This window comes from Galendromus occidentalis, unplaced genomic scaffold (genome assembly GCF_000255335.2).
Source record: "Galendromus occidentalis unplaced genomic scaffold, Mocc_1.1 scf7180000077459, whole genome shotgun sequence".
Lineage (NCBI taxonomy): Eukaryota > Metazoa > Arthropoda > Arachnida > Mesostigmata > Phytoseiidae > Galendromus > Galendromus occidentalis.
The window spans coordinates 158231-174520 of record NW_003805447.1 but is presented as its reverse complement, the minus strand read 5'-3'; the positions used below and the strand labels follow the sequence as shown (position 1 = coordinate 174520).

The 16290-nt window shown below is 51.6% G+C and overlaps 3 protein-coding genes across 4 annotated transcripts; 2 read left to right on the top strand and 1 right to left on the bottom strand.

The window, feature by feature from the left end:
* Positions 1-2637: 2637 nt before the first annotated feature.
* On the top strand, positions 2638-7513 carry LOC100902132 (solute carrier family 25 member 35). 2 transcript variants are annotated; one of them, XM_003744070.2, is made up of 3 exons: positions 2638-2994; positions 6191-6352; positions 6440-7513. In XM_003744070.2, the coding sequence occupies exons 1-3, from the start codon at positions 2974-2976 to the stop codon at positions 7298-7300; spliced, it is 1044 nt and encodes a 347-aa protein (XP_003744118.1). In that variant the 5' UTR covers positions 2638-2973; the 3' UTR covers positions 7301-7513. The 2 variants fall into 2 exon arrangements, with proteins under 2 accessions (XP_003744118.1, XP_028967499.1); XM_029111666.1 differs by lacking the exon at positions 2638-2994 and adding an exon at positions 5318-5448.
* An 868-nt stretch (positions 7514-8381) lies between these two features.
* On the bottom strand, positions 8382-13257 carry LOC100905435 (uncharacterized). Its single transcript, XM_003744092.1, has 17 exons — positions 13232-13257; positions 12934-13031; positions 12663-12784; positions 12392-12480; positions 12160-12299; positions 11558-11839; positions 11387-11449; positions 10997-11293; positions 10665-10864; positions 10430-10588; positions 10166-10304; positions 9854-10044; positions 9576-9730; positions 9248-9469; positions 9000-9102; positions 8765-8909; positions 8382-8560 (listed from the first exon to the last, which is right to left on the bottom strand). The coding sequence occupies exons 2-17, from the start codon at positions 12938-12940 to the stop codon at positions 8382-8384; spliced, it is 2493 nt and encodes an 830-aa protein (XP_003744140.1). The 5' UTR covers positions 12941-13031; positions 13232-13257.
* Positions 13258-13779: 522 nt separating this feature from the next.
* LOC100902357 (uncharacterized) lies at positions 13780-14884 on the top strand. Its single transcript, XM_003744072.1, has 5 exons — positions 13780-13897; positions 14046-14137; positions 14247-14315; positions 14427-14489; positions 14596-14884. The coding sequence occupies exons 1-5, from the start codon at positions 13801-13803 to the stop codon at positions 14686-14688; spliced, it is 414 nt and encodes a 137-aa protein (XP_003744120.1). The 5' UTR covers positions 13780-13800; the 3' UTR covers positions 14689-14884.
* Positions 14885-16290: the final 1406 nt, after the last annotated feature.

The following is a 16290-nucleotide window of genomic DNA, read 5'->3' as shown; positions in this document are numbered from 1 at the left end:
CGGCTCCTCCGACCGCCAGTCTTCGGAGTGGCGGTATTCGGGAGAATTTTTTTCGCGAACTTTCCAGTCCTTTCGAAAACGATCAACCGATTCTTGGATGCTCGGGAACGGCGCTCGGGGCGCGAGCCCCGTGTCCGTCCCTCTATTCACGCCACTGCTCCTCAATAATGTCATCCTTGCTAATGTATTTCATATTCATTGTTATATAATGGTTCGCCTTGTTCCGAACTCATCCCCGCAGATTGCGCCTGGAGCGCTGACTTGGAAATGGCTCTATTCTGTCTCGATTCTCGATGGGTGAGCTTATCGGATCAAGCGGAGAACCATGAAGAGAACCACTGCTTACCGTTGGTCGGAGTTCGTATTTTTTATTTATCCTCCATGTCACTCTTATGTGTATATGAATATATGACTTATGGACTCGCAAGACGCGTCATGGGTCGGAACCGCATGTTTTTGTAAGGCTCATTACTATACTTTTTTGCGCAGACCCCTTTCATGGCCTCATCCAGTCGGTGTACAATAATAGTGAGACCTGGCGCGGTATACAACAGGGGTCGGATGAATTGTGAACATTCTCCGAGCTATGCGAAAGATGCTCCTAGATGTCGACTAAGCCCGTCAGCCGAAATTCTCGAGGCATCGATACTCATCGCAGCCCAGCTATCGATAGAATGGCATTCCGTCATCAGTTCCAGTCTTATAGGCGAGAGTCGCTGTCGGCACACTCTCCTTCCGCCATCTGGGGATAAGCAAACGCCTTTCAAGATACCGTCGGGGTATTCGAGCCGGCGGAGATGATCGGCCGAAGGAGGGATTCAATGAGATTCGAAGTGTCGAACTCGATGGACTCAATTTTAGAAGCGAGAAGAAACTCCCTCACCTGACGCTCATTGACGAACTTACCCGCACTTCAATGACACTCCGTTCATCTGGTCGAGATCTTCTGCGGGATCAGAAATTGCTAGTTTCTCGCATTGACGCCGCCGCGAACACTGGTCGAAGATTTCGAGAGCTTCGAGGACTTGACGCTCGAATCCGACGATTCCCGTGGACGAGCGAAGATCCGCTACAGAGTGGAGAAACATTCTTCACATTGAGTCTCATGAGTCTGCTGTCTATGACGGATTCGTTCTTGCGTCGAATACCACTAGATGTCCAGGACCAAAATCTTGGCCCTGCGTCGGGATGGAACAATCCGGCATAGGAGCATTATTAAAACCTCGGATATTATTCTTAAAACCTCGGAGCTACAGCGAGCATTGTGAAGGATAAGAAATGTGGGAGGATCTGAGAAGCCGGAGAGCTGGATTCCATCCAAGAATCACGCCCTGCCCTAGCCTCTTTTCATGCGAAAAGGTCGCGTATATTCAATCATCCGTCTCCCTAGACATTGGCCAAGATCCGGGAGTTTCTCCTATCCCGGCACTCGGTCCGCGGCCAGCTCCCCAGCGGGGGACCCAAGTTTTTCAGGTGGAGCCGACCTCTTTCTAGGTGTACCATTCCGGATCCGGGAACTTCTCCCGAAACCTGATTCCGGGAAGCATTTCACAGGACCAAGAATGTAAATAGGAATAAATCTGCTGTCGTTCACTTTCCCACCCGAAGAGAACCAGCATTCCCGGAGAATAGAGGAGAAATAATTTTCTCGGAGCTAGAGCACTTCGGTAGTTTCGCGATTTGGACGCATCGCTTCGATCTGTCGCTTTTTCAGGAAACTACAAGATCCCCTCCTCTCCTTATTACTGCGAGGAACTTAATATCAGCCTGATGGATTCGCTCGGCTCGTGCCCATGCACGTTTCATGTACTCGACGGACAGAATCTCCGAGTGAATACTCTATCCTCCGTGAATCCCTACCATCGGAAGACTTTACAGAGCAGGCATAATGCCCGCCTGGGTCAATCATCATCATGGCTTCGATGTCCATTCCTGGAGGCGGCTGAGTCTTGAGGAAGTCGAGCCCTCAAGTTCTACGTCGACTATTATGACTTCACTGTGCGTGGCTCACGGCATCGTCAGTCAGCGGGGCCGTATGAGGCATGTAGCTACACGACCTTCTCTAATCGATGATCACTCTGAACAATGCCGATGATTATGGAATGCTGTCATCGATCAGTTCGACTTGGAGGATCTCGAGCCTCGAGCCTCAAATCCCTGATAGAGCCCAATCGGGAACTTCTTCATCAAACGTGCAATTTCCCAAACTATCTTGACCGCGAGTCCATCCTGAAAAGGCATATCGATCGGATACACGTCCGGACTCAGAGAGCATGCACTCATCAAATCCAGAGAGGAAATCTCTCCGGGAGAAAAAAGGTATTTTCTCCTTCGATATCAGCAACGCAAATAACACACCACCGAAGACGGCAGTCCTATGTACTCTGACGCTACCGGACTTGGCATCGTCCACCTGCGATTCGGTCTTTCCCTAAATAAGCTATTTAGCCCGAGGCTGACTAAATGAGAGGGACACCACATCAAACGGGAGCGGGGAGCCGCTGCCTCGTCCAGCGAGGAAGCAGCCGGGCATATATCGAGAGACTCAAAGCTTTGGTACGGCTCGCTCTGCCGGGTGCAATATTCATCGGAATAAGCGATGCATTCTTCTGCGTGTCAAACGCGTCAAACGTCGCCTCGTTCAAAACATCCACGAGCGGTCGCGAAACACAGCCGCGTTCTCCGAGCTCATCCGCTTCTTCAGAATGCCTGATGACGCGGCATACATTAAACACGTGGAAACGAACGTTTCGAACGATCGAAAAGCAAAGAAACATCGTCGCAACTTGTCCGCCTCTGCGATCGTGATCTGGCGCTGCAGATCCGTCCACTTACTTTGCGCAGGAATCACTAGTCAGTTTTTCGTTAAGCGGAGTTCGAGCGGAGCCTGATCGCTCTTCACAACTACTCCGAGACTCAGCGGACACTTTTGGTTTCCTCTACATTGCCGCAAGTGGGAAGAAAAGAAGAAAAATGGAAGCTGGACAGATCAAAGTGAGTAGAAAGGGAGGCATTCGAGTGCTGGTAGATAGTTGGAATCTGTCCGGTGTTTTGGTCGCTCTCCGACGTGGATATCGAACGCTTTTCTCCGACCACGAGCTCGAGACTCGAGTTCTGCATGGTATCCGGACTCACCGAAAGGAATATGGCGAGACGGCCTTTGTTGGACAGGTAGCGAGCGATAGAATCTCTTTTCTTGTCGCTGAACCAAACTTGCGTGAGAAAAATTCCAGGGCCCTGCAACAGCTCGGGTTTTTACAAGGGAACACCATAATTCAATCAGCGTCAGCAGGTACCGCGAGCAAGTTTCCGAGAACAGATCCCTCACCTGAAGAACGGCAAATACATTGAAGATGACTGCTGAAATAATGACGAGCTGCCTGTCATTGGCTAGCATCAGCAGTCCGAAAAGCCACGGCAGCCCCAGCAGCGGAACAAGAACCGCGACTCCCCGAGTCCACTTCCGTACGGTCTTGATGAGATCCTTGTCAGTCGCGGTCTTGATGGTTCGCATTCGATAGAAGACGATCCCGACGGCGAAAAAATTAACCAGCACCACGATCTGTGGAGAAACGGAACAAATGAGGGAATTCTTCCTGATTGGGTCGCGAACCCGAGTCTAGTTCGCCGCATGATGCGCGGATCCTAAACTGGGTCCGAACTTGCTCCTCGGTCGAATAACCATTTGAAGCTCGCGCGAAGAGAATGTTTTGCTTATGAAACAATTCAGCTGATTGATTCTTCCAGCCACGGCGTTTCCCTGTCGGGTGCTCCCCGAGCGCGCTAAACTTCGCTACTTCAGAGTTCGCAGAGTGATCGCGTAGAGCACGAGTCTCCGAAATTCTATGGAGGCGGCCGTGGGTTCCGACTGCATCTGTCATGCCCAGGGGAAGGATTCCTTGCCGGTAGAGTGATTCGTTACAACTTCGCGAGGAAAGTTGCGGTTCGCGAAGGGCTGACTCGCCGACAGTCCAAGTTTGCTTTCGAGGCGGTGGGCTGACTCCCGAACGCTGTCAGTGACCTCATGCGCTCGAAGCCGACCGTAGAGTCTCCTCATTCCCTAATATCATGATTTCGAAATATCATTTTCCTCGAGGATTATTTTTCCTTTCACAGCGTGGGGTTGTTATGCGTTCGTCGGAGCGTGCAAACAAAACACGATTGTTTGCTTCGGAAGCGAATCATTGTACTACGTTCTTTCATAGTGCACTCCTGTCGGCATCATCGGTCCGCAGCGGCTGACAGCCACCGAAGTAGAGATAGGCAGTGAGACCGAAAGATATGGAGACGTACATAGATATTCCGCAAGACTGGCTTGTCGTAGAGCAGCCATTTATGGGTATGTCACAGATAGCTGCTGCACTTGGATTGTTCGCCCGCGGCTCTCCTAGATCGAGTGACATAACACGACATGCTTTGACCTCGCTCACTTGCTCCTTCGGATGTCCACTGGCGAGCTGAGGGTCCACAGAGTCGGATTGCTTGCGACTCGGTCCGGCAAAAATTGTGTTGGTGGGATCCGGCTAAAATTAGCCTTGTATGCTGCCTACGGTCATTATTCGAGGGTTACTGGTCGTCAAACGTGACGTAGATTGCTTCCTTGACTCATTTGAAACACGTGACCGCTCATTGACATTGACGTTTCATCTCCAGGCGCGATAACTCCTCGGCAGCCGGAGTGTTTCCACCGTGAAGGCCTCGGAATTACTCTCCAAAGAGCTCCCGCTATGCAAGAGATGGCCTCGCGCTACCGGTATCTCTGTGAGATTAAAGTTTCCGGGTTTGTGCTAACGCTCAGCGCGCTCGCGAGTTCTAGAGACCCTCCGTTCTGAGAGAGAAATTGCTCTCGAGATCGGCGCGAAGGGCATCTGGATTATGATCCTCGTCGAATGCCGGCCGGGAGCTCCGTCAGCTTCGTCGACGGTTCTCCTCTCTATCCGTCGTGAACGAGTTGAAATTCTCTGAATTGTACCGATTTTCCGTAAATTCCGCGGGAGTCCGCCGATATCCGGAGTTTCGACGCTTGTGCGCCGTAGCTCCTCAGAATTCGCGCTGTCCAGCAAAAACCGATCGCCGCGCTGTTCCCTGACGGCGGTTTCAGTCGTCTTCTAGTGTTCGTCGCAGTGTTGTGGTGGTAGCGGCGCGGTGACTCACCTAGAAGACCGCCGCTAGCGGCGGCCTGCTCACCGCTTCTCCGCCGGCTGTTCTTGCGGCCGACGACGTTCGCCATCTTGCTCCGCGCCGGCGACGAACCAGGCACTGCGCACGTTGTTTGTTTCTAGTGGACACGGATTTCGTGGGAGCGCTGCTGTTGCGGGGAGACGTAGAGAAGGCTCATTCGGAAGCAAGTGCCGCGCGAACTCTGCGAAGCTACCGATTACCCTACGACAGGGCACGACCAGGAGGGGACTGGTGCCAGAAAGTCAGTCGGTGTCTTCAAAGAACTCGGTGGGTAAATGGGTGAGAGTGAAGTCTCCGTGAGGTCACAACCGTCAGCCACCGGGCTGACAGTGAACTCGGGTGTGAAGAGAGGCCAATCGGGACAGGGGTCTCTCCGTTTGAGAGCGGTTCTCTGACTCGAGTTGCCATAGTCAGATCCATGAACGTCCACTGCATTTTCATGGGAAACATAAGCTCACTTTGTTGTGTGAATCAGAGCCGCGGCTCGAACCCCATGTGGAATGTGGCCCGCGCGGAAAGTGAAATGTCACGTGTTTTGTGAGACACCTCGATTTTCGGCTGTGTAGGAAATGACCCGTCGGTTTTCTGGTCGTAGTTCCTTGGGATGACACCGAAGTGAGGGACGAGCGACGATGTCACAAGGACCAGGATAACCAGACCGCAATCGCGCAGAGTTCTCCGTTCGCTCGTCGAATGTTCCTAATGCCCGCTGCGCGCACGCCGATATAGTCGTCTCTTATGACGGGTGCGCGCTGGCACAGAGGCTCTGTTGCTACGCGCCGCCGGGAAACTGCTCGCTCCATAAGTGGAATGCAAACGTTCCCGGACAATTTTCGCGAAGTTTGTTTAGATTCCAACCGAGAGAGACGCCCCCTCGCACCAAATTGAATTAGGTACATCTCCCGTGCTCTAGTTCGTAGGGCCTGCCTCTGTTGTGGCTCTGGATCTTTGGGAAGAAACGTGGATAGTCCAAGAGTCAATATTTTCGAACTTGCTCGACTCTCTACAGGTCAGACCTCAGCAGAAAGTCCGCAAGGACCAGGGTATCGTCATGGAATTCGTGCTCGGTGGCGTGGCCGCAGCCGGCGCGGGATTCTTGACCAATCCGCTCGATGTCGTCAAAACCCGCATTCAACTACAGGGTGAACTCCAGAACCGAGGATCATACAAAGTAGGAGCTCGATTAAAACTACTACCGCCCCATCGAGGCTCGGATCCGGAACTAGTGGAACATTGTTCTACGTTTTTTTTCTCGCAGGTTCATTACCGCAACACTCTCCACGCATGCTACGTCATCGCGAAACACGACGGACTCATGGCTCTCCAGTCCGGCATTGGGCCAGCTCTATGGTTTCAGTTCGTAATGAACGGCACCCGGCTCGGATGCTATTCCATAATGGACAGCTTCGAGCTGACGAGATCGTCGGACGGCTCGCTGTGCTTCCCGAAAACGGTGGTTTGCGGTGCACTATCCGGTGCGATGGGATCGTTTTTCGCGAGCCCTCTGTATCTCGTCAAAACACAAATTCAGTCCCGATCGTTAAGCGAAATCGCCGTCGGTTTCCAACATCAACATTCAAACATGTCACAGGCCTTCGTCTCCATATACCGCAAGGAAGGATTTTTTGCTCTGTGGCGGGGTGCCAACGCCGCCATGGTCCGTGTTTCGGCGGGATCCGCGATTCAGCTGTCGACGTTCTCGAATATCCGGGACAAGATAATCGAAAACGAAACGATGGCGCATTATCCGAACTTGGCAACTCTAGCTGCTAGCTTCTTCGCGGGGATCGGTCTCTGTTTGGTAATGACACCGTTCGACGTGGTGTGCACCCGTCTGTACAATCAGGGGCTGGACCCTGTGACCAAGCGAGGTCTATTCTACTCGGGTCTCCTCGATTGTTTCGTGAAAATGTTCAAAACCGAAGGATGCTGGGGGTTCTACAAGGGCGTGGGCGCCTCGTACATCCGTCTGGGCCCTCACACCATGCTGACGATGATGTTCTGGGTCAACTTGAAGGAGCAGTACGCAAAATTGACGGAGGAATACAAATTTCTAGCCTGGACACAGCTGAGCGCGTCAGCGCCCGACCGTCACCAGCCGGAGACCGGTGTGCATTGACGGAGCGATACCCAGCTGATCCTCGAGTGATAATATATTGTTTCAAGTTTATTCGAGTATGTTGTATATGTTGGGATGTTATTTTATCACGATGATATTGGCTATGCGCGTGCCGATGTATATATGTAGATTTAAGAGAACACCGGGATTGCAGAGTCCCGGACGAGAACGAAATAAAACGGATCCCGAGCTGAGGTGATCCAGTGATTTAGAGCAACGCTCCCGGCGTCTTGCTTACCACTCGCTCCCGAGGGCCTGCACAGGATTTCGGGGGGGGGGGGCGGCTAAACGACTCTCGGGGAGACCAAGTGACGAAAATGATGACGCGCCTTCCTGGGCGAATACCTTGGCATGACGACCAGAAAATTTTGTCTCGAGCCCCTCAACCCAACCCTCCCTGCCTTGTATGCGCATCTGCTCGCTCCTATTCGGAACCGTTCCCTCAATGGATTTCAGATTCGCACCTTCAAATATCTCGATATCTTTCCGTAGACGAACTATTTGATCACTTGATTCCCATTTTATCATGCTGCCCAGCCTTTCCGCTCGGTCGGCTGTGTTGTTGTGCGCTCATAGATCCCCTGATGGCGGTCCCCGATCAGCAACGGGAATAGCCGGCTCAGTACGCGTAGAGGGAAAGCGGAACTGAACGACTCCTCTCGTAATATTCACCCGGCGAGCAAGCAAATACGAGAGTCTGAGTGACAGGCCGATAGCGAACTTGACGAACGGTCAGACAGGCCGACAAGCTGGCACGCTGCGGGCGATTGCATTTGGTCGGGCCGGAGGCGCTCGGCCGGACCACTAGGCCAGCTTGCAAGACTGGTCTATTTCAGAAGACCGGTCGGTCCATCTGTCGATCCTTATCAATGACGTGCTTGACGGACATCGATCAATTAAATCATAAGCGGAAGTGAGTGCATCAGCGCTCTTGGATGGAGTTTTTCTTTCGTTTCCCCACCCTTTTCCTGGCAACCCACCCCTCCGCCCCCGGGGCTCAAGCTCCCTCACTAATTAGAGAACATTTTTTCCCACAGCGGGAGCCGATCTCTTCGAGGATCGTAGAAGGCCAAGCCTCGGATTATCTTTGCTGATGAATAGGCTCCAGGAATAGAAATTCCGTACTCACGGTCAACGGCACGACGAAACCTAGGATAGCCATGTTGTCACGCGAGAGGAAACATAACTGCGCGGTCCTCTCATACGGCTCTTCAAAAGCCAAATTTGTACCAGCGACGATGACGAAAGATAGGCCATAGCCTGGAATGAACACGACGATCCCATTGTTGAGAGGGGAGAGGAAACTTTTCATGGTGGAGGAGTAACGGTTCACAAAGGCTTTGTATTCGAGCTCAGAATTATATATGAACAACAGATTCCCGTTCGCTACCAGTGTCCCCCCGGAAACGATGTAATGTCAGTCGTACATCATCAGTGAGGATTCATCACACCGATCGTACTCACCGATGATGTAGTACACTGCCAACGGTATGCCGGACTTCGTGAACACGAGCCACATGATGTGAATGATGTGAACCCCTTCCAAGCCCATCCACAGCAGAGCTGACAGGAAACAGAAGTGTACCAGAGATCCCAGTGGTGTGCAGACCTGCAGTTTTTCGAAAGACGATACTGACGAGCTTGCTCCCTGATATTCGCTGATAAAATCGGGCCCCTGAAAAAGAACAACAAAACTCACCATGTGGTGATCACCGTAGCCGCTGATTATCAGGACAATGTCTCCCGCGAGAAGGGACACGCAGAGGTTCCGATGTATCGTATTCCGCTCTTCGTGTTGCTCTCTGAAAAAGCACCCGGGTTTCAGGCATACTCTCCAATCGGTGTGTACCTATGAGTTTCGATCACAGATGCAAGACGTATATTTGTGCTCGTCGCGTTCGACCGTAGGCAGGTGAACACGCTAAACAGCGAAGTCGGGAGTCGTGCCTGATGAACGTGAAGATCGGAATGCAAATCAGCAGACATATCATCGACAGCGGCATTCCTATCGCAGTCATGTACTGAAGGAACTTGGCTTGCGCGTGAGTTACAGCGGATTCCGATGGTAACAGGAGGGCAGCGAACGAAGTCGTATGGTTGCACACGCATACTGAAGTCTTGGAATCCGAAACATTCGCGAGGTAGACGCAGCCTTCGTCCGAATAATATCTAAAATCGCGATCGAAATTGAGCAGGATTCCCAGTTAAATTATTGCGGGGAGATATTTTCCGCCCGATTCGCTCTCCTTCGGAAAAACTGCTGGCGGTATCTCACTCGGATTCAGGCTGAAAGAAGACGCATTTGACGGAGCTTCTCTTTGTCTTGCGTCTGATAAGTGGAAATGAGAGCTCCACCGATATGTCCCCATGCCTGATCCGTCCCTCGGTGTCCGCGTCGGTGACGAAAAACTCCACCAGGGGTGTATTCACCTAGGAAGGAGGTGAAATTCGATTCTTAGCTCGTTGGGACTTCCAGAGGGGGCTAGACATGTCGGGTCGACCTCGGCCGGTCGCGATTTTCCAAAGCTCGCCGAGACTTTACTGAGAACTCACCACTGCTCGCGCCCAGGGATCCGTTTCGTCAGGTTGTGCAACTCGTTCTGGAATGTTGCTCATGACGATGTGACCCATCGTGAGCGAGGTTGTACCGAAAAAGCGACCTCTCAAGATGACTTCGGATCCACGAACATGAGAATGGATCTCATTGACTTCGTCCTTGACTCCTCTCCGCGATACGGCATAACCTGAACGAGGAGTCGGATGTTCATATCGTGGTAGGACTCGAGGATTCATACGCATCGAGCTCATGATCCCCACAGCGTTTTCCGCGAGAGATTTCGGAAAAAAATCCCCGGCTCAGCTCACCGAATGAGGCCCCCTCGACTCGGATGGTCTGGTTGACCCCGAGTCTCGCCCCGACAGCGGCCACCACGTCTCGAGCGAGTTCCGTCACTTGTTTCAAGCCCGTCTTGTCTTCGAGATTCTCGACGGCGGGGACGATCACCTGGAGAGATCGATCAGAATCCGCATGGTAGGTTGAACCACTCAAGAATAATGAGCTCACATTCACGGCGGACGATCCTAGAAGCCTGAGGCATCACGGGATATCGGTTACAGATTTCAAAACACCTCTCTCATTATTTGCTTGGCCGCCTCTTCGGCATCGCTGGTGCCTGAAGTCAAATCCCGGAGTAGTTGGCCTCCAATCCCGTGCCGACTTCCGAGTATCGCTCTGTCGTTCTGCAACTTCTTGGCGGAATGGCTCTTGACGCTGGATTCACTGATATTCTGGAAAGACTTCCGTGTTCGTTTTCGGTCTTCCACACACGCGGATTCAAGCCACAGGCAGTTGTAACGTACTCACAGGATGATAAGACCTGAACCAGTCTTCGTAGGACCGATGACAGAGTATCTGTTCCTCATCCCAGTATCCTGTCTTTCCGCAAGATCTCCTGATGTATCCGAACTCGCTACCGAGCCTCTTTTTGCATGATCTTATCACATGTGAGCCCGGTTCCGTTTCGTTCCAAGTCACTCCGTACGATCCGACGATCGTCGGACACTCTGCGACGGATCAAAGACATTTTAGAATCGATCAGCTCAGACTTATCGAGGGCCCCCGTTTTCGTGAGGCTCGTTCCGAGGGGAATGAGACGATTGGGAGAAGTCGCGATATTAACGGATCGTTATACTTACTCCGCGGTTCGCAGATGGCAATCGCGATCGACTGGTTACAAGGTCTGGTTCGCCGTATGACGCCGGAGTCCAAAGAGGCTTCCACTAGCGGACAGCGTCCCGACGTCATCTCTGATTTATTACGCTTCAAAACCCAGAACGCCCCGACATCGACCCCGATCATTCTCAATAAACCGAGGTATAGATCATCGGGGTGACCCCTGTCGAGGACCTTATAGTCCGCTCGCTTCTCGAAGCACAACGAGAGCGCCTCATCAGCCGTTTTCAATGATGTGTCGTTTCCCGGGACGAGGAATTCTGAAAAATGTGATGAAAATGATCCGAATCGCTTAGCCCCTAAGCTGCCAAAGAATATGTATTATTGAACACTCCTGGGAAAGCTCCCCGTACCTCCGCCATCGAGGGCGTTCCGTCGGAATAAATGCCCGTCGCGAGAGTCCGGAATCGCGTCTCCTGTGGAACGAGAGATTCCAAGTGGGTAATGGGAAGAATACAGGTATGTGATGCAACAGATTCAAGGCAAGCGATCGATTGAGTTCGGGAGGGTGCTCCAGCTCTTACTCTGTTCCTCGGGGTCGGTGTATGGGTCGTCGATGGGTCCACTTTCTTTCACTGAATTCGAAAGATCGAAGATGTGTTGTGAGTGGACTTTCTCTGAGAGCTTCTCTGATGCCTCGCTCCGCAGTGTGGGACGTGTAACTCGGAAGGGTCGTTCATTGGAGCCCTGACGCGAAGCGAGTTGCTCGAGCCCCGAGCTCTTAGCGTGATCTTCGGCAGCGGTTGTTGTTTCAAGACTGGTTCTGCTTTCGTCGGTTCCGAAGTAATCATCCGCCGTGATCACAACTACGGACGAGTACATGGAAAGAAGAAGAAAAGCGAGTCCCTCGGTGAGAAGCATTTCGCTTGTAGTCTCCGGAGCCCCGATCAGCGCTAACTGACTCCACGGACTACTCCAGAGTCTCGCCTCCGAGGGAATGGAGAGCTTTGGCATTCAAAGCATTGCCTTATCTTGACCACGGCTTTTCAGACTGATCGATGTCTCTGACCAACTACCGGAGCGAGGATATATCAGTTTTCCACTCTCGGTGACATTTGCGTCACAGCCGACTCGACTCACTCAGACGATACGACCACGATCGGAAGCAACCTAACTAAGAACCCACCTTTACTGGTGCTGATACTGCTGTAATAAACTGAAGATTTGGGAATGTCGGCCTCAAAACGTTCGGAGATGCAAACGAAACCGATGTCGGGAGGACACGATTCGGTTCTTGAGCCGTCGAGGAAGCACCGACCGCCGGACCTAGATCGAGGAAAAATTAGTCCTTCTCCAATCTGGGCTTGGATCGCTTGATTAGACGGTTCATTAATTCACAGAACAGGAATGTCACGTACAGGGCTGACCCGGCGAGCTCCGGTCTCCGACCGTCGAACCACGTATATGGTTTGTCCGCGAAGTAGTTCTTGAAACATTGCGTTTCTTCCTAAGATTGGAATGGCTCTATTGGTCGAGGCATTTAAGGATTGCGCTCGCAGCGGCTGACCAGAAGTCGAGACAATAAAAAAAAACGGGACAAAAACGACTCATTGTCGGAAACGGTTGCGTAGCTGCGGATTGACAAATTTGAGTTTCTCTTGAAAGCGGGAAGTCGAGAAGACGGCAGACCTTCGAAGTCCGGAGCGGTAGACGAGCGAACGAGTTCCCACAAGCACTTTGAGCATCGACGAATGATAGAGGCTCGTGGTGAACGATCAATGATGAATTACACTGGTTCGGCAGCACACCAACTTGGAAATTCAGGTTGCGAATTAAATCCCGGGACAGAACATGCTCGTGAAGGAAAGTCATGGTTTTCATGTATTGTGTCTGATCGCTCGAATGGGCGACGACAGGACAGAAGGAATATTTTCCTGGTTTCTGGGCGCTCCCTAGTCACCTGTCATTGTGCAAACGAACTCCCTTCTGTCACCTACTGCGGCTCGATTTCCATGTTGGCTGTGGCTGTCATCATCGAGAAACCAGAGTCGCTTCGATCTGCAAGAGAGAGCATTCGAATCATTCCACTGGATACTCGTGAAAGAGATGTCTCCTAGGCGAGGGAAGAGGATGTTCGAAATGCGTGGAGGCTGCATCAGTTTTCTTGCTTATCGAGACGTGGAGCCCATCCGGTAGCAGTCGTATCTCATAGCCAATGGTCCGTCGGGCAAGTCTAGGACATATGCACATACACTCACTCTTCTGTGAAGTCTTGTAGGTTCTTCTTGACGCCATTTAGGAAGAAGCTTGCCAGAGAATTATGTCCAATGCTTTCAAAGAAACGTTTCAAGCACAACAGCTGCCGTGGTTCCCGTTTGGGCAGGGAACCTCCCGCTCGGGTGCAGCGGTCGCGAGATTCGTAGTAGGTCTCCATTCGTGGGATGTAGTGAAGTAAGTATGGACAGGTGCTGGAAAGCCCTGGAAGTTTCCGCAAGCTTAGATAGAGGAACAGGCTGCATAATTCCGTCGATTCGCGAACGAATCCGCGGACCGAGTTCGGAGCGGCGAAATTATAAATACGACCAGGAGAAAGACCCTTCGAGCCGACCCTGTCTCCGCATGACATGGCATCGGATAATCGTCGCTAAATTAGAGTGCGCACTTGCGGATCTCGGATTCCGCGGTGTCCTTCGTCACGGAGAACGTTAGCGTGACTGTGAGCGTGTCGTGTCGTGCCGCTCGAATACCTCAGCTGGTCAAGAGCCTACACATATAAGTCCGTAAGACGCCTCAGAAGTCTGCACAAAGTCTCCCGAAGCTCGCAAACATGAAGACTTATGTTGCCGTTGTGCTCCTTTTTTTTTGTAATGCTCCGTATTCCGCCTGTCAGAAGAGGGGCGCGAGAGGTGGCACAGGGCACATGGGTGAGGTATTTCCGTCACCTATTGCGAGAGCATCTCGTGTACATATTTGGCCTCTATTCAGTGCCTTGCAGCTATTGTCTATTGCTGCTCCTTACTCGAGGAGCTCAACCGCAGATCCGAGCGAATTTAATCGATTTTAATCTGTCAGTGACGAATATGGTAACGAAAGAGTGCAAGACCGTCGGAATGACCGAGGCAGGTATCAGGATCCTGAAGAAGTCGATAGCCGTGCAACAACAGGTATGAGGACAGTGTGAATTTCTCACGGAGAGATTAGGCATCGGAGGCCGGAATCCTCGACTGAAAGTTTCATTAAAATTCCATTCATTAAAATTTCATCCCATGCCAGGAACAAGAGAAACCGTCGATGAGTCCGGAAGCAATGGAGAAACTCCAGACCCGCGTCAAGGAGCTCAATGTGAGTTTTCCCTTCTACAATTAGTTGGGACTATCAGGTTCCAACGGGCTCAGAACATATGGGGCCGATCCCAATCGCATTGTATGACGTATACTTGTGGATTATCGACAGAAATCGGGCGGTATGAGTGAAACCGATCTTGCCTTCTGGGATACATGCTCTGAGAACATAAAGGTGAGACTTCACTGTTTCCCGTCGGAGAAGCTGTCATAGCTCTCACCAAGAGGAACCCCTAGCGAGTGATTGAGGCGCAATCCGACACGTGCACCCTGAATTCCAGAACAAATTCATGGCCCGAAGAGGAGGCGCCAAAGCAAAGGAAGAGAAGAAAGAGGAAGATAAAAAGGATGAGGAGAAGAAGGAAGAGGAGTAGAAAAGACGGCGCCTTATTCGATGGTTCTGATCTCGATCGGGACCGAGAGAACGTATAGAGCCAGCAGGGTGTGTTGAGAGTTCAATGGGAAATCAGGTGAAGTCGTGGTCATCGAGTCACCGAGTCGATCATCGAACTCGGGTTGACCACGCAGCCCTTTCCACATTGATAGAGGAATAAAATGTGTGCAGAATCTCCCCCTCTGACGGCTAAGCAGTTGACAACTTTCTTGATTCTCTTCGGCTCACCTGAAAGCGGACCGTCTCCTGGAACTTGTGTCGCGGCATTTGAAGTTTGCCCCCACGCTTCGTGGGCACATAGAAGAGCGGAGAGATGGAAGAGGAGTATGAGCCGATTCCATTTGGCCGTCTGATCCCTGCTATCCATCGGAGCAGAACATACTAAGAAAAGTGTTCCGAGAGGGATGATTCTGAAAAGAAGTGGCGTCCCCAGTGTTAGGGAGCTTCCGTCGAATAACAATGAGCCGCAGGGGCTGACATCGACCACAATAGCTGCAGCAACTGAGTCATAGACAAAAGTTTACAACGTTTCCCAGCGCGCGTCTCTATAAGATGCTCCTGGTCCTTTTGTCGGTTACCGTGACGACTGCCCTTCCCCAGAGTTGAGCATCGAGATTCCTCGTCCCCGGGATCTCAACCACGTTTAAGGGCTCGGGGCTTCCCAATAGACGGCCGAGGTGTCCCATCAGCAGGATAAACAAGCTTGGAATGACGAGTGTCGTGCGGCCGTCCAGAAAATGACGAATATGACGGTTCTCCAATCGAAAGCTCGATCAAGTCTCCTGGCTGATCGTCCCCCAGTCCGAGAACCTCCAATCATTTGTTTCTAGCATCCGAAGATGCACATTCATAGTCCTCTGTTATACACGCTTGGGTATGATTTGAAGCATTGAAGCACTCATGAGAGTGGGAACTTCGTTTGAATTTCACTCACACGGCCGACCGACGCTGTCTCCCGCATAATGGACCCATGACGTATCGGTTCTAGCTGGTTCCTTCTCACTATGCTTGACCTTCAGAACCCCGTCCATGAATGCACGCTTTTCTTCTAAATTGACAAGAATTGCCTCTTGTTGGAATGTCTTTCCACAGACAACTTTCTTGTCGCGTCGGGTCATCTATAATGACAACCATTCAGAAGACTCCGTCATAGATCTCTGTGATGCCGAGACGACCCATAATTTCTCAATTTTCACCCGATTTCGTGATACCGAACTTTACGAGCAGCAGTGGAACTCAGAAAGTGCGTCGAGCCTGTGCGTTGGGGAGCTACTTGGGACGGTCTGAAGATTTTTCTATGAATCGAATCTAGAGAAAGAAAATCGCAGGAGATTTTATAGGGGCCTCCGCGATTCTCCGCAGTGCCTCTGACTGGGCTAGAGCTTTGATTATTCCGCTCTCGAGCATGCCGATCATGAAATCACAATTCTCGAAATGCTCTGATCTGCAAGAGTGCCTTGGAAACCTCAGATGGAGCGTTCCAGCCCGGATGCCCGCTGATTCGGTGGATTATTGCGGTCGAATCACGGGAATTCCCGAGACTCTGATCTCGGGTGACTGACCGACACTACGAGTCCATGGG

Excerpts from the sequence above, each read along its gene's own strand:
- LOC100902132 (XM_003744070.2), top strand. The coding sequence starts at position 2,974 with ATGGAAGCTGGACAGATCAAA. Across the intron at positions 2,995-6,190 it reads TGGAAGCTGGACAGATCAAA|GTCAGACCTCAGCAGAAAGT; the intron begins GTGAGTAGAAAG and ends GACTCTCTACAG. Across the intron at positions 6,353-6,439 it reads AGAACCGAGGATCATACAAA|GTTCATTACCGCAACACTCT; the intron begins GTAGGAGCTCGA and ends TTTTTCTCGCAG.
- LOC100905435 (XM_003744092.1), bottom strand. Across the intron at positions 11,450-11,557 it reads CACCGACCCCGAGGAACAGA|GAGACGCGATTCCGGACTCT; the intron begins GTAAGAGCTGGA and ends CTCGTTCCACAG. Across the intron at positions 10,305-10,429 it reads CCAAGCAAATAATGAGAGAG|GTGATCGTCCCCGCCGTCGA; the intron begins GTGTTTTGAAAT and ends CGATCTCTCCAG.
- LOC100902357 (XM_003744072.1), top strand. The coding sequence starts at position 13,801 with ATGAAGACTTATGTTGCCGTTGTGCTCCTTTTTTTTTGTAATGCTCCG. Across the intron at positions 14,138-14,246 it reads CGATAGCCGTGCAACAACAG|GAACAAGAGAAACCGTCGAT; the intron begins GTATGAGGACAG and ends ATCCCATGCCAG. Across the intron at positions 14,316-14,426 it reads CCCGCGTCAAGGAGCTCAAT|AAATCGGGCGGTATGAGTGA; the intron begins GTGAGTTTTCCC and ends GATTATCGACAG.